The following is a 15369-nucleotide window of genomic DNA, read 5'->3' as shown; positions in this document are numbered from 1 at the left end:
ATGGGGCCTAGTCGAGTAGTCAAGCCACAGAGGAATATTGTAGAGGCTAGACATCAGAAGAAGCCTTACAACCGACCACAGACCTTGTCACAAGGGTTAAAGTGTTTCCAATGTGGGGGAGAACATTTGAAGAGAGGCTGCCCCAGACTTACTAGAAATGTAGGGGCTAGTGTCGGCGACCGAAAATGCTTTGTATGTGATCAAATCGGCCATTTTGCTGATAAGTGTCCCAATAAGAAGACAGTTGCAAAGCCACGACCACAGTTGCCTTCAATAGAAAGGCCTAGAGTTGCAGGAAGGGTATTCGCCCTAACCAGTACAAAGGCAAATCGATTAGGTAACCTTATACAAGATATATGTGTAATGTTGGGTCAGAATGTGTGGGTGCTTTTTGATTCGGGAGCCTCGCACTCTTTTATTTCTAATGCTTGTGTGGGGAGGTTAAGATTGGAGGTTTGTAATTTGGGGTGCGAGCTAGTAGTCTCGACACTAGCGTTTGGGAAAGTTACAACCAATTCTAGTTGTCATGGATGCTCGATCAAAGTGGCGGGTCGTAGGTTCAAGGTGAACCTCATCTGCTTGTCGTTGGAGGGTTTGGATATGATATTGGGGATGGACTAGATGTCTAACAACCATGTGGTAATTGATTGTGGACGGCGCTGATTGGTATTCCCAGAAACTGAAGGAGTTAAATTGATTTCAACTCAAGAAGTCATGAAGGAACTAAGGGAAGGAGCTACTTGTTGTTAGGAACAAGGCAATAAAGGAAAGAATAAAGGAGAGAGAAATAGACACAGAGAATTTAACGTGGTTCGGCGTACAATGTGTATGCCTACATCCACGACTACACTAGGAAGTATTTGTATTTCTGGTGTATCTTAAAGTTTTACATAGAGTCTCTTATATAGTAAAATAGAGAACCACATCTCACTATTCTAAGCGATGTGGGACTAAATCAAGCACCATAATACTAACAATTCTCCCACTTGGGGTTTGATTTACATTACCACCTAGTGTAGTGCCTTCATCATCAATTTTCTCGAAGGCCAGTTGAGGCATTGCAAAGCCTCAACTTAGTTATTGTGACAGTCTTGGTCAACATATCAGCTGGATTCTCTGCACCTGGAATCTTCAACAAAATCAAATCTCCATCATTTATCAAGTTTCTGATAAAATGATACTTCAATTCAATGTGTTTGCATCTGGAGTGAAGAATTGGATTTTTAGCAAGACAAATGACACTTTGACTGTCACTGAACAATGAAGGTTCATCTTGCCATTTTCCTAATTCTTTTAGAAGATTCTTCAACCATATCATCTCTTTTGCTGCTTCTGAGATAGCTATATATTCAATTTCAGTGGTTGAAAGGGAGACTCTTCCTTGAAGTTTGGACTTCCAACTGATAGCTGTGCCACCCAACGTAAAAATATAACTTTTTGTGCTCTTTCTACCAACCAAATCACCTCCCAAATCTGCATCAGAAAACCCTGTAAAGTGAGATTACTTCTTTTAAAGGACAAATGCATCTTTGAAGTGCCCTTCAAATATCTCAATATCCACTTCACGCCTTCCCAATGCTCCTTTCCGGGATTGGATAGAAACCTGCTCACAACTCTCACTACATGTACTATATCAGGTCTGGTGCAAACCATAGCATACATCAAGCTCCCTACTGTAGATGCATATGGCACTTTAGACATGTGATCTTCTTCTTCCTCTGTTTGAGAAGATTGCCTTTTTGAGAACTTTAAGTGAGTTCCCAAAGGTGTATTCCTGGTTTTAGCATTTCCAACATTGAACCTGCTAAGCAATTTTTCTATATATTTTTCCTGAGATAAATTTAGAATACCTTTAGATCTATCCCTGGAAATTCTCATACCAAGAATTTGCTTGGCTGGACCAAGATCCTTCATTTCAAAATTTTTTGACAATTGTTTCTTCAACCTGTCAATTTCTGCCATATTAGCACCAACAATCAACATGTCATCAACATACAAGGCAAGAATGATATAACTATCAATATATTTCTTCACGTAACAATAATGATCTTCTTCACATTTGTGAAATCCTGAGTTTCTCATAAACTCATTAAACTTCTTATACCATTGTCGCGGTGCTTGTTTCAACCAATACAAACTTTTATGAAGCTTGCATACAAGATTCTCTTTGCCTTGTACTTCAAAACCTTTTGGTTGTGCCATAAAGATTTCTTCCTCAAGATCTCCATGTAGGAATGCAGTTTTCACATCTAACTGCTCCAGATGAAGATTTTCTGCAGCTACTATACTCAAGATAACTCTGATGGTAGTCATCCTGACAACAGGAGAGAAAATTTTTGTGAAGTCAATTCCTTGTCTCTGTTGGAACCCTTTCACTACGAATTTGGCCTTATATTGTTTGTTGCCATCTAGTTCTTCTTTTAACCGATAGACCCACCTGTTTTTCAAAACCTTCTTTCCTTCTGGAAGCTTGGTTAAAGACCATGTCTTATTCTTCTGAAGAGACTTTATCTCATCTTCCATTGCTAGCTCCCACTTAATAGATTCACCTCCCTGCATAGCCTCAGCAAAATGCTCTAGCTCACCAGCATCAATCAACAACAAGTAATGCAATGAAGGGGGGTTCCTTTGTGGTGCTACAATTGTTCTGCTTGACCTTCTAGTCGGTAATTCAGGAGTTACTGACTCTACTATCTGTTCAGGTTCTGACCCAAACTCTGACTCGGGCTCTGACTCAGGCTCTACTTCTGTATTATGCCTTCTGTTGGCTACATCACTTTCTGAAATTTCTTCTAATGATACCTGCTCTGACTTTTTATTTGCAAATTCTGTAGTTCTGTCCTTATAGAACATATTTTCATTAAAAGTAACATTTCTACTTCTGATAATTTTCTTGTTTTGGTCATCCCAAAACCTGTAGCCATACATGTCAGATCCATAGCCAATGAAATAGGATCACTTTGCCTTAGGGTCCAATTTATCTCTACTATTAGAGTTCAACAAAATATATGAAGCTCAACCAAAAACTTTCATATGTGAAAGGTTTACCTCATTTCCAGACCATACTTCTTCAGGTAACTGATAGCCTATAGGAATTGATGGTCCTCTATTTATGAGACAGGCTGTTGTGCTTATTGCATCTGCCCAAAATATCTTGGGTAATCCTGACTGGATTCCCATACATCTTGCTCTCTCATTCAAGGTTCTGTTCATTCTTTCTGCCACACCATTTTGTTCTGGTGTTCCTGGAATCGTCTTGATCATTCTGATCCCATTCTCTGAACAAAACTCCTTGAATTGATTACTGTCATATTCTCCACCATTATCAAACTTCAAATATTTAATCTTTAAACCTGTTTGAGTCTCAACCTCCTGTTTCCACCTTTTAAACACAAAAAACACATCAGATTTATTTTTAAGAAAATAAACCCATACCTTTCTTGTAGAGTCATCAATGAAGGTTACGTAATACTGTGAACCTCCAAGAGATTTCATTGAAGCTGGCCCCTAAACATCTGTATGCACTAGTGCTAGTCTTTCAACTTTAGACGACTTACTTGTTTTGGAGAAGTTAACCTTTTTCTGCTTTCCAAAGATACAATGTTTGCAAAGTCCAACGTCAACATGCTTCAAGTTAGGTATTTTACCTTTTGAGACCATGAGCTTCATTCCTTTCTCACTCATATGCCCAAGCCTCTTATGCCACAAAGAGGAACTGTTGCCAACTTCTGCAACTGATATCATATCCTCATCTGCAATCATGTAAAGAGATCCTCGCTTCTTTCCACGAGCAACAACAAGATTACCTTTCATTACTTTCCAGTGTCCATCTCCAAAGGTGGTGTAATGACCTTCATCATCCAACTGCCCTATAGATATTAAGTTTCTCTTTAAGGTAGGAATATGTCTGACATTGTTCAAAGTCCACACACTTCCATTAGAGGTTCTGATATTGATATCATCTCTTCCTATAATATTAAGAGAGTTTCCATCTGCAAGGTAGACCCCAAACTTTCCTGGAACACAGTTAGATAATAATTCTAAGGAAGGTGTAGTATGAAATGACGCACCTGAGTCCATAATCCATGAGTCAATAGAACTATCTAGACTACATAATAGTGCATCTTCAATTTCATCACTTGCTGCATTTGCTGATTGATCACTATCTTGCCTCTTGTTGTTATTGTTCTTCCTTGGAGCCTTACATTGATTTGTAAAATGACCCCTTTTCTGACAATTCCAACAAGTGATATCATTCTAGAATTTTGGTTTTGATTTCTCTCTAGACTTTGATCTGCCTCAGCCTTGATTACGACCTTTCTGGCTACTTCTTCCTCTAGTTTCAGTACTCAATGCTGAACCAAAACTAGAACTGGAAGATTCCCCTGAACTTTTCCTACGAACATCTTCGCTTAAGATCAAGTCACGAATGTTACCAAGCTTCAACTTACTATTACTTGCAGAATTACTAACTGCAGTAACAGTTGCACTCCAACTTTCCGGAAGAGATGATAATAAAATTAATGCTTTCACCTTATCATCAAATGTTATCTGCACTGATGTCAACTGCGCAATAATTGTATTGAATTCACTAATATGATTAGTAATCGAGTTACCTTCACCCATTTTTAGGTTGACTAGCCTGTGAATCAAATACACTTTATTGGCTGCAGATGGCTTCTCATACATATTTGACAATGCCTTCATCAAATCTACGGATGTGTTCTCGTTCATGATGTTGAACGCAACATTCTTGGCTAATGTCAATCGGATCACACCGAGTGTCTGCCGATCTAACAAATCTCATTCTACCTGCTCCATGTCGGTTGGATTCTGCCCTGTTAAGGGTAGATACAACTTCTTTTGATACAGGTAGTCCTCTATCTACATCTTCTAGAACTCGAAGTCGCTGCCATCAAACTTCTCAATCCTCACCTTCCCTTCTTCCAATGCCATTGCTCTTGCTGCTTTGACAAAAGCTCCTGCTACTTTTGACTAAAGCTCCTGCTACCTTTGACCAAAGCTCCTGCTGCAGCTTTTGACCAAAGCTCCCACTACTTCTCTAAACTGAGATCCCCAAGAAGAAAAATAGAAACCAAATCTTTTCTGATGTGGAAGATTAGACAATGCTGCAACATAATACTAACACTTGTTTCATGATGATAGCTCAGTCAGAGAAGAAGAGTAGTGAAGAGCAAATACGTAGCATATGTGTGGTGGCCAAATTTGTAGATGTATTTCCTGACGAAGTTCCTAGATTACCCCCAAGCAGAGATGAGATTGGGGTGTAATGTTATCAAGAAGTTAATAAACTAAAAATTGGCTAAGATAGATCGGGTGCGGGTTAACTTTTATTATTTTATTGATTGTATTATTTTTCTTTCTCAGCTCACCCTTTATGTTTGTGTTTGGCGATGATCACGTGACTTATCACGCGGGAGCAGATGTGAATCCAGGTGAGAACGCCGATGCATAGTGAAAGAGCGGGGCAGACGATAGGGGATTTTTCTTTATGTTTTATTTTCATGCATTTTGTAATAAATTTTATGATGCTTTTTCTCTGTTATGAATATGTAATTAAGATGGAATAGTGTGATTGAACTATAGCGAGATAAGTTTTAAATTTTCCCGTGCTTGGGAACTTTATATAATGTCTTAATTCCAAAAGAATTTTTGATATATGCTTTATCTAGTAATATCCATCTAGGGTGTTACACGAACCCTCACTACCAACGACACCATCAATGAAATCAAACTTCCTAACCAATTACCAATGAACAACTTCCACTACCATAGCAGCCAATAGTCATGGACAACGACAAAATACCAATCTCACACTACCAACGACAACATCTCCAAATAAATTCAAATAACTACACAAATAAGGTCACGATAAATAACCCACTTGAAAACATAGAAAGATATTTATATTAGGTTTAAGGATTTGAAAACTTACGGAGTAACTAGGGTTTAACAATCTTATGCAAATAGGGGTTCAAAGATGAATACAACTTTAAACAATAGCGGCTGCAACAACATCAACACCATTCAACCTTCAAGATAACGTGATCCAAGATTATGTGTTACAAAATAAAGAACAACAGTTTCATTTGAAAAACTACATTGCACACCAATACTACCCTTTAAAGAACTTTGCGCGAGGTGAGGAAGAAGAAGACTAGTTGAAGAAGACGAATGTAGTTCAAAATGGGATTAACACTCACTTTCTTCGAACAAACCTTCGTCTTCTAAACCCTTTGTGCCATTCAAACAAAACAAAGGTGAAATTTGAAAAAAAAATTAAAAGAAAAAGAAACAGTCAGGCCATGTCATGTCGTGAGATAAGTTGTCAAATTTGGTGTGTTAATATATAATTTTCCTATACAAAACTCTTCATCTATCTTCCCAGACCCCATATTCAAAATTTATCATTTTCTCCCCACTTAGAAACCTAACCCTACCACCACTAAAAAATGTATTATTCAAAAAACTCCATCTTCTCTACATTTTTTTGTTTCTTTGCAACCTTGTTCCTTATGTTCTATCTTCATTAAACTTCATATTTTTTGGGTCAAATAATCATCTTTCTCCGTTATCTCATTTTCTTTTGTGTTTATGGTCCTCTATTATGGTCAAACTTATATTTTAACCTTTTTTTTTAATTTGAAATTGTCAATATTAACCTATGATGTCCTTTGTCCCTAAGAAAATTCTCAATTAGAAATTAATTTTAAAAATAAAAAGTAATTAGGCACTATAGTAACTAATTTAGATACCAATTTACAAAACTAAAAATTATTTGTTGCTAAAATAATACTATTATGAATAAAAACTTATAATTTGTCACTAAATTTGTCACTAATTAATTAGAGACTAATTTAGAAACTGATTCTTTTAGTAGTCAAAACTTTGGTCGCTAATTTTTAGTGACCAATTTAGAAATTAATTCATTTGGTAGTCAAAATCTTGGTAACTAATTTTGGACACCAATTGTAATGTTTTATTCATAATAATGACTATTTTAGTAACCGATAGTTTTTAGTTTTGTGAATTAGTATTTAAATTATTCACTATAGTGACTAACATTTCTTGGTCACTAAAATGAGTTATTATTTGGGAGTTTTCTTGTAGGGTGTGGTGTGGTGTTTTTCTTTTCTTTTTCTAAGGTTTGAAATTATTTTTAATTTGTTTTTGTTTTTGAGATGCAGAAAATGTTGGAGGTGTAGATGTTGCAACAAATGCGCCTTGAGAAGGAAAGGACCGAAGAGCTCTTAAAAGTCAAAGACACTGGCTCTCAAGCATAGAAGGAGGAAGGTTTGATTTTCATCATTTCTTTATTTCTTTTTTTTTATGGTGGGTGTTTCTCTTGACCCTTTTTACGGGAATTTAATTGATGGTGGGTGTAAATCTTAGGCTTTCTTTTTATTTTTGTGATAGATGATTTAAATTAGTGTTGTTGTTTTTTTCTTGTATCCTAAAGTATGAGTTTGCTTAGATACTATTTTTTTTGTCCTAAAGTTATTTTATTTTTATTTTTTTCTTAATTTTTTGTAGAGAGAAATTTTGGAATGAAAACAAATAAAGACCTAAAACAAGCGAGTTCTCCCAGTCTTGAGATGAGGAAACCCCTCAACAACAATGACTGCTACTATTGCTTGCTTATTGCACTCAAAAGAGGATGATCAGATTTATCTTACTCAATCAAACCTTGATGCCAACCTCTTACTTTTATCGAACAAATGTTTCTTCTTTCCCACAATAATCAATGCACCATTCATTTTATATTTTTACCTTTATTATTGACAATGCCAAAACAATAATCATTCATTTTGGCCCTTCCCATTTATGGCCCGTCAAAAACAAGTCAGGTCAGGCTGACCCGTCAAACAGAAATGACCCAATAATTATAGCCGTCCTGTATAGGACGGGCTAATGGGCTGGCTTGTCAAAATTTTTGTCTTTTAATTTTTCTAACTTTTTTAATTTGTTTTCAATTTTTTTAAATTTTTTATTTTTAAAATTTGTTTATGTATACATATAAATTAATATTAAAAGCATATTTAACTAAGTAAGATATTTTTTTAACTTTAATCGATTAGTTAATGTTTTTAATTAGATAAATTAAAATACTTATTACATTTACACATTAAATTCAATTATAACTAATAATTGAGACTTAATTTATAGGTGTTAATGATTTAAATTACAATACTATTATATATTTACATATTTAAAAACTATAATATAAAAAATTAATATTTTTCATTATTTTTTTTTTAAAACGAGCAACAGGCCGAGATGGACTGCCCCATATTTTGGCCCATCAAATTAATAGGATGGACGGGATAAGCCAGAACGGGCTGACAGGTTGAAACCTTTAACCCAACTCGTTCCTTTTAATACGGTCTGACAGGCTGGTCCATTGGGCCCAACTTGTTTTGTCACCCCTACTAGTCCAATTTATTTAACTATATTTACCTCTGGTTACATGCTAGTCAAATTTATTTAATTATATTTACATCGAGTTACACATAGGTCCCATTTATTTAATTATACTTATCTTTAGTTACACACTTGTCCTGTGTATTCATTTATACTTATATCTAATTAGAAAAAAAATTTCTCTCTTTTTTTATTTTACTTAGGTATGTTATGATTTTATATGATATTTTTCTCATTTATATATTTTTTTGTTGTGTATAAAAGCCAAAATTTAATAATCTTATCCTAAATAAAGGGTTGCACCAAACATACATGATCCTTTCATGCAAACGTAGTAGCGATTTTTTTGAGAACTACATGGCAAAAAAATGTTTCAAATAATTCAATAATGTTTTAGGAGGCGATTTTCTCTATCCTTACTTTTTGTGTCGGCTACAAACACACATATAGTCTTAGAAGGACAATTTGGAGTTTTTGTATGCTCCTACAACTCAAACAAATCCCTTTTTAACTGATTTCCTCGTAGTGTTTGCAGATCGATAAAAATATTAGACAAAGAAAGAATAGTAAATAAATAACATTCATTCCCCATCTTCTATTACTATAAAGGTATAAGATGTGATATATATATATATATATATATATATATATATATATATATATATATGTGTGTGTGTGTGTGTGTGTGTGTGTGTGTGTGTGTGTGTGTGTGTGTGTGTGTGTGATGAATTTTTTTTTGAATATGTAAAATATGATGTAAAAATTGAAATGTATATAAATAGGTATGATTACATCTTTAAGATTACATTTTTGTTTTATCAAATTTCAAATTAATATAATTATCTCTTAAATAATAATTAAAAATTAGACTATTTATTATATTTGGGAAGGAACTTCTTAATAAACATCATTAAATTAAAATACTTGAAAGATAATAAAATAAAAAATTGAATGAAATTGGTCTAATGTTTTATATGTACAAAAATTGAATGAAATCGGTCTAATGTTAAGTTGTGCAATGATTTAATATACACGATATATGTGTTTGGCTTTTAAAAAATATATTTTCTTTTTTTTTTTTAAATATAGTTATTAGTTTTTAAAATACACCAATTCATAAGTCTACGAACGGACCTGGCCTAAGTCTCTTCAAGTCCTTGCTTTAACTGACTGAATTATTTTTAATCTATTCAATTTAGATCACACTTCTTTATTTTTTGTCAAATCTAACCTATTTTGTAGGCTTTTCAAATCAACTCATCAAGCACTTTCTTGTATATAGTGATTCATTCTTTGTATGATTAGAAGCTCATAACAAATTTGAAAAATGATTATGTTGTTTAACTATGTTAAATGTGCTATATAACAAGGATGAAAATCTTTTGATTTCCATGAGATGAGCTATTTGTTAGGTCTATAAAGGAAGTTTTACTGGAGAGATATAAGATCAATGAGACTTGAGCTCAACCACATAGGAAAGGAGCCCAATATCCAACAATTTTGTCCCATCCCTATTTATGCTTAAGTATTGCATCATTAGCATTAAGGGAGAGCTTAATATACATGTTTGTTGATTTCTCATGTAAGAGTACTTCCTTCAATGAACCAAAGTTCACCAAATACTTGTTCAAGGTGTTTCTTCAATTCTAACTAGATCATTGTTAATATAAGTGACAAATGTGATGCTATATGTAATTGTAGTACTTTTTAAATTAAATAATTCAATCGTTTGATATATGCTAATAGGATTCCAACACGAAGCAACATGCAAGTTACTTCATGTTTATTACAAGTTAATCATGTCATCAATTCTTTTTCCATCCATTTTTCATCACTTGTGTTTTTCTTTACTCTTGAGTGTTCAAGTACAACACAACATGAATTATCAATAATATAATTAAACACACAAGAAATGATTTTTTTGTGAATCTTGGTGTTTTGTTTTTTAGAGAATTCTCATTGTATTAAATAGAAGATTTTAATTGTTATTACCTTAACTTAGCTCTTTTTGTAGATTTGCAACTTTGCTAAAGATATCTCCCTGCTAGCATTTGTTATGAAGATCTTTTTATACATTTGAAACTCTCTCTATCAAAGAATTGATTCATTAAATGAACATTGAAATCATGATAGGATCATAATGTTCATATATCCCAAGGATCATGAAGAGAATTATTTTGCAAAGGGTTTTCAAACTTCCATCAACAAATTTCAACTTGTTCTTTGATTTGAGTCCAAACTTCAAAGCTCAAGCCCAAGCATGATAGTTCTTGCCATCCAATAGGGGAGAAACCAAAACTAGGGCTGAATTGTCGTTGGAATGACGAAAAAAAGGTTTTGGAGCATGGTAGTTGAATCTCGATACAAATTATGCATTACAGAACTTATATTTCGTATCATAAATCGTTTCATAACGTGAATTATAAGATTCATAAATATTTTAAAAATGTAACATATAAACATATATAATTAATAATAACCATATTAAAAAAAAGTGGTTGTATAAATGGACAAATTAGATTAATATTATAATGGTCGGATTGAATTGGATTTTATAATCCAACTTCTTTCTTAAATGGAAAAAATAAAATATTTGGGCGATAAATATTTGGGCCAAAGAGAGAATAAGAAAGAGAAGAGATAAAATTAGAGTTGTCTTCTCGCATGTCTTCACCGTCTCTTCATTTTCTACGGCCATTTTCGTTGCCTTTTCCCTTCTAACTAAAAAATGCAGTTAAAAGAAAAACTAACCAACAAAAAGTAACCGACAATTGTCAACTCCTAACAAACTCCTACAAACTAATATTTAGTAATAGGAAAATGAGTTTTTCAAAATTAAATTTTGATAATTTTCTAGTGATAAATTTTAATTGATTTGCCATTTTTCATTTACTCATTTTTTTATATTCTAAAATTATCTAAAAAATATCAACTTAAATTATAAAAGAAATTATTAAAATTTAATTGTCAAATAAATTATTTATTGATCTTACTTAATGGAGTCCTATATGCAGGAAACACATTTGTACGGTTCTGTCCCAAAAGAAATAAATAAATAAATAAAATGAAATACAAATTTGTACAGCAAAACAGTGACAATGTCTCGTTCTGCTAACCAAAATGTAAATAGTGAGCTTTAATTTCTTAACATGGCTGTAAAAACATGTTCTGAATGCTTATTTGGTGCAACACGAGAAGGTGATGCTGCAATTCTACCTCAGATAGCTTCACCATCGTCATCATCATCTCCGAGTAGAGAGAGGGAAAAAGGGGCAACAGCCACGTTAAATGCTCTTGGACCTACTCGATCAACGTGTATCAGCTCAAAGTCACCTTCCTGCATTATAGGAGATGAGATTTAAATATCTGGTTTTCTGCCCAATGGGAACATAAGAGAATAAGAAATACTTGTAAGTTGAAATCAATCATGAATCAATGTACTAATGTATTCACAACACTCATATAAAAGAAACCGTATCCGACCGAATCCAAAGAAATCCTAAGAAAATTTGAGTATATGATCAGGTTGAATTGGATAAACGAGTTATGTTAAATAAATAAAATTGAGTAAAATGAATAATTGTGCTCAAAATTCAAGTAATATATTGAAACTTTGTGAATACCTGAATCTGACTAACCTGAGACATAAATAATCCGATAAAAGTTTTAAAATATTAAATTTGGGTTATAAAGAGTTAAGTTAAATCCGAATTCGATCTTACATATCATTGAAAAGTGTCAAAAATAATGAAAGACATAATATGTTTTTAATCATTGCACTTTGATGAAACATAAGTCAACATTCTTACACTTTTTTACTGATAAAATTGGTCTAAACAATATAAGAATTCTTACAGAAAAATAAAACTAAATCCCACGTGATTAATTTAACACCAAACCAAATTCATTTGATATGAAAGTAACGTAATATTAACCACCTTTTACCCAGAGTGTAGAAGTAGAAATATGTTTTTCCATAAATATAATAAGCAATTTTTATTCTAAAAACACAACCTGATAAGAAACAAAAGAGAATTTCTTACCATTCTACCATTTTGTGCGTTTAATGGGCATGTAGAAGAGAATTCAAAACTACTTCTAGGAAATATAGCTGGCTGTTCACCACCAACCCCAATTCCCCTGTACGTGGAAAGTGAAGAGCAAAAAATACATTAAACTTGAATTCACACGAGTACAAAGAAAATGAAAAGCTTAAGGAACACAAGAATAGTGAACTCACCAGAAATTTTCAGTTTTTCCATTAGCATCAGTTATAATCCAGTGCCTTCTCAGAAGTTGAACAGGGCGGTTTGTGTTATTGGTAATTCTTATTTTATATTCAAAGAAATATACCTCTTCTGTTGGTTGACTTCTGCCCTCTAAATACACACTCTTAACTTGAACCCGAATTCCCTGAACAAGTTCAGAATTAGCTGTGAAAGTTCATTTTTTACTCTGCAATTATGTCATACCCACATGAAAAATGAATTCATCATTTCTTTCCTTTAGGAGTCTACAGAAAAATATAGATTTTCAGCTGTGTTGTGAAAGGAATAGAGACTATTTCAAGGGACTGAATCTTAAACAAAAGTTCCAAACCCACTTGAAAACTGTGTATTCCATTGATTTCCAAGAGAGCCAGCATAAAGAGTCGTGTAAGGTGGCTTAATAGTTAAATGGAAGGAAAGGAAGGAAAAGATCATGATTCGGTTTCATGCTAATAATTTGGAAAAATAAGGTTGATTTTATGGATCAGAAGAGAGGGTGAAGTAAGTTAAGGATTCAATTTTTCCCACTAACAAACGGTCTGAAGAGATTATACCAAGAAAAAACTATTTATCAAAGTAATTGTTTGTAAAAGTAAGTAGTATGCATACCAAGGTTGTAGAATCACTTGAACATTTTAAGAGAGAATGTGGAGCAATTTGTTTGAGCTGATCACGATATATAGCTGCATCCTGCATGTGCAGAAAAAAGAGAAGAAAAATGAGAAGCCAAACTCATACCTTCATTCGCACCACACTTAAAAACTGGAACATGACATAAACAAAAATGGTCTTAAAAACATGTAATTAACATGCAAAAATGTTGGTTTAAAAACGATAATTGACCTGAAATCTCTCATCAGCAACAGCTTCTTTCAACAGCCTCCGCAGACGCAGAACAGGAACCTCGTCCTCGAAGCATTTGAGCGAGTCACGAAGCCTTGCAGCCTCTTCATAATACTACCACCGTTTCAAATTCAATAAGAAGCCTCTTTCCAACACCGAGGAGCCACATCAAACAAAAAAAAAAAAAAAAAAACACTAACCTCGGACTTTGCCGCTATCTCCATCCGGTGCTTCAGGATCGCGTAATTGTGACTCGGAGACAAAAACGACTCCGAATTCAACCCTTCACTCGCGCCAATTCCATCGTTCCCGTTCTTCTCCGAACCGCACGACACAGCCACATTCCTCCAATTCCTACTGTTCCTACAATTCACGCTTTGCATCATCCTCCTCGAACTCCTTTCCTCGGAGTTCGCTATAACCGGTGACAGCACACCCACGCATGTCTTTGCGTTCAACAACGAATGCATCATTCTCCTTCAAATTTTCTTTTTACTTTTTGTCTGATAAGATCTACAGCTTCTAAATCGAATCAGATTGTGAAAGTAGAACGGAATCTGATTGATTATTACCTTCGGCAGCTTTTATTGCTGTGTGCTACCACGATTTCCGCGGTTTTTTTTTTTTCTTTCCTGGATTTGGTTCTGAAACCATGTTTTGCGGCTGATCATAGATTTTTGTCTGAGTGCTATAAATAAATACAAAATCCTAAATATCTGAGAAGTGAAATGCCAAATTAGCCGTAGCGTATTTTTGGGGATTTTAGATTTGGAACAAGGAGCAGCACATGGAGGTTCTGCTTCTTTGTAGAGGAATATAGTAAATTTACATAAATTTAATTTAGGATTAATTAACTTTTAATTACCTTATAAATTTTAATCGGGTATTCTATTATAAATTTGTTTCATTCTAAATCACTATTTTTGTTTAACTATTTCATTTTTTTAGTTAAACTAATGAGGTATTTCTAATTTGTTCATAAAGTTTATTTACTTTTTTTAACTTCTCACTCAAGTCACTATTTTCGAGTTTTTATTTTAAGTTTAATTAGTAATTTAGTTTTTATATTCAATTTTTTTTTCATTTTAGTTTTTACATATTTTTTTTTTACTCAAATGCATTTTTTTAATTAAAATAAAAATCAAATGTAATATTTTTGTATTAAATTGATTTAACAAGTTTTGAAAATTTTGTTCATCTTCTATTTTAGAATCTTTCTTCTTCTTTTTTTTTTCTCTCTCCCCTTCCTTGTTGAATATGATAAAAATATGTATCTTGTAAAGTCTCATTTCTCTTAAGATAAGTAAAGGAGTGACTGTTCATGGTTATATAATGAACTCTAAGTTCATGTTTTTAGTTGTCCTAAGTCAAAGATACTTTGAGTTAATGTTTGACTTTTTCTTATACCCTTGTAAGTAGAGTATTAAGGTGTAGTTAAATTCTTGCTCTGAAGAGTGTGAATGTACTTGGGGTCAAAAGATTGAGAGTTTTTTTCTATGTGTTGTATAAATTTGCACATAGTGATTATTCTCTAGTTGTCTTTTGGATAACGGTCGTGGTTTTTTTCTCCGTATTTGATTAGATCATCTTGCATTTTAGCCCATTTTTTCATTCAAGAGTTTTTATCTTTAGAATCAATAAGCCTATCATGCTTCAAACATGTCTTTAGAACTAACAAGCTTACCACACGCTTTAGGCGTGTTATTAATTAATACCAATTCTATTTGGAGCATTATTAATTGGTATATATGATTTAATTATTCTTTTTATGTTAGTAAAAACATCTAGTAATTGATTGACTAATTTTGTAAGTAAT

At 33.2% G+C, this 15369-nt stretch overlaps 2 protein-coding genes across 2 annotated transcripts; one reads left to right on the top strand and one right to left on the bottom strand.

Annotated features, from left to right (window-relative positions):
- LOC114163449 (uncharacterized) lies at positions 1-621 on the top strand. The gene has a single exon (XM_028047759.1). It carries the CDS (start codon positions 1-3, stop codon positions 619-621), a length of 621 nt encoding a protein of 206 aa, XP_027903560.1.
- Positions 622-11401: 10780 nt separating this feature from the next.
- On the bottom strand, positions 11402-14302 carry LOC114162466 (uncharacterized). Its single transcript, XM_028046371.2, has 6 exons — positions 13754-14302; positions 13554-13667; positions 13320-13400; positions 12683-12855; positions 12486-12582; positions 11402-11779 (listed from the first exon to the last, which is right to left on the bottom strand). Exons 1-6 carry the CDS (start codon positions 14024-14026, stop codon positions 11660-11662), a joined length of 858 nt encoding a protein of 285 aa, XP_027902172.1. The 5' UTR covers positions 14027-14302; the 3' UTR covers positions 11402-11659.
- Between the last annotated feature and the right edge of the window lie 1067 nt (positions 14303-15369).

The sequence above is a fragment of the Vigna unguiculata genome, chromosome 9, assembly GCF_037176805.1.
Source record: "Vigna unguiculata cultivar grain cowpea cultivar isolate G323 ecotype 2 chromosome 9, ASM3717680v1, whole genome shotgun sequence".
NCBI classification, from domain to species: domain Eukaryota; kingdom Viridiplantae; phylum Streptophyta; class Magnoliopsida; order Fabales; family Fabaceae; genus Vigna; species Vigna unguiculata.
The sequence above is the reverse complement of the archived record's forward strand: the minus strand, read 5'-3'. Positions and strand labels throughout refer to the sequence as shown.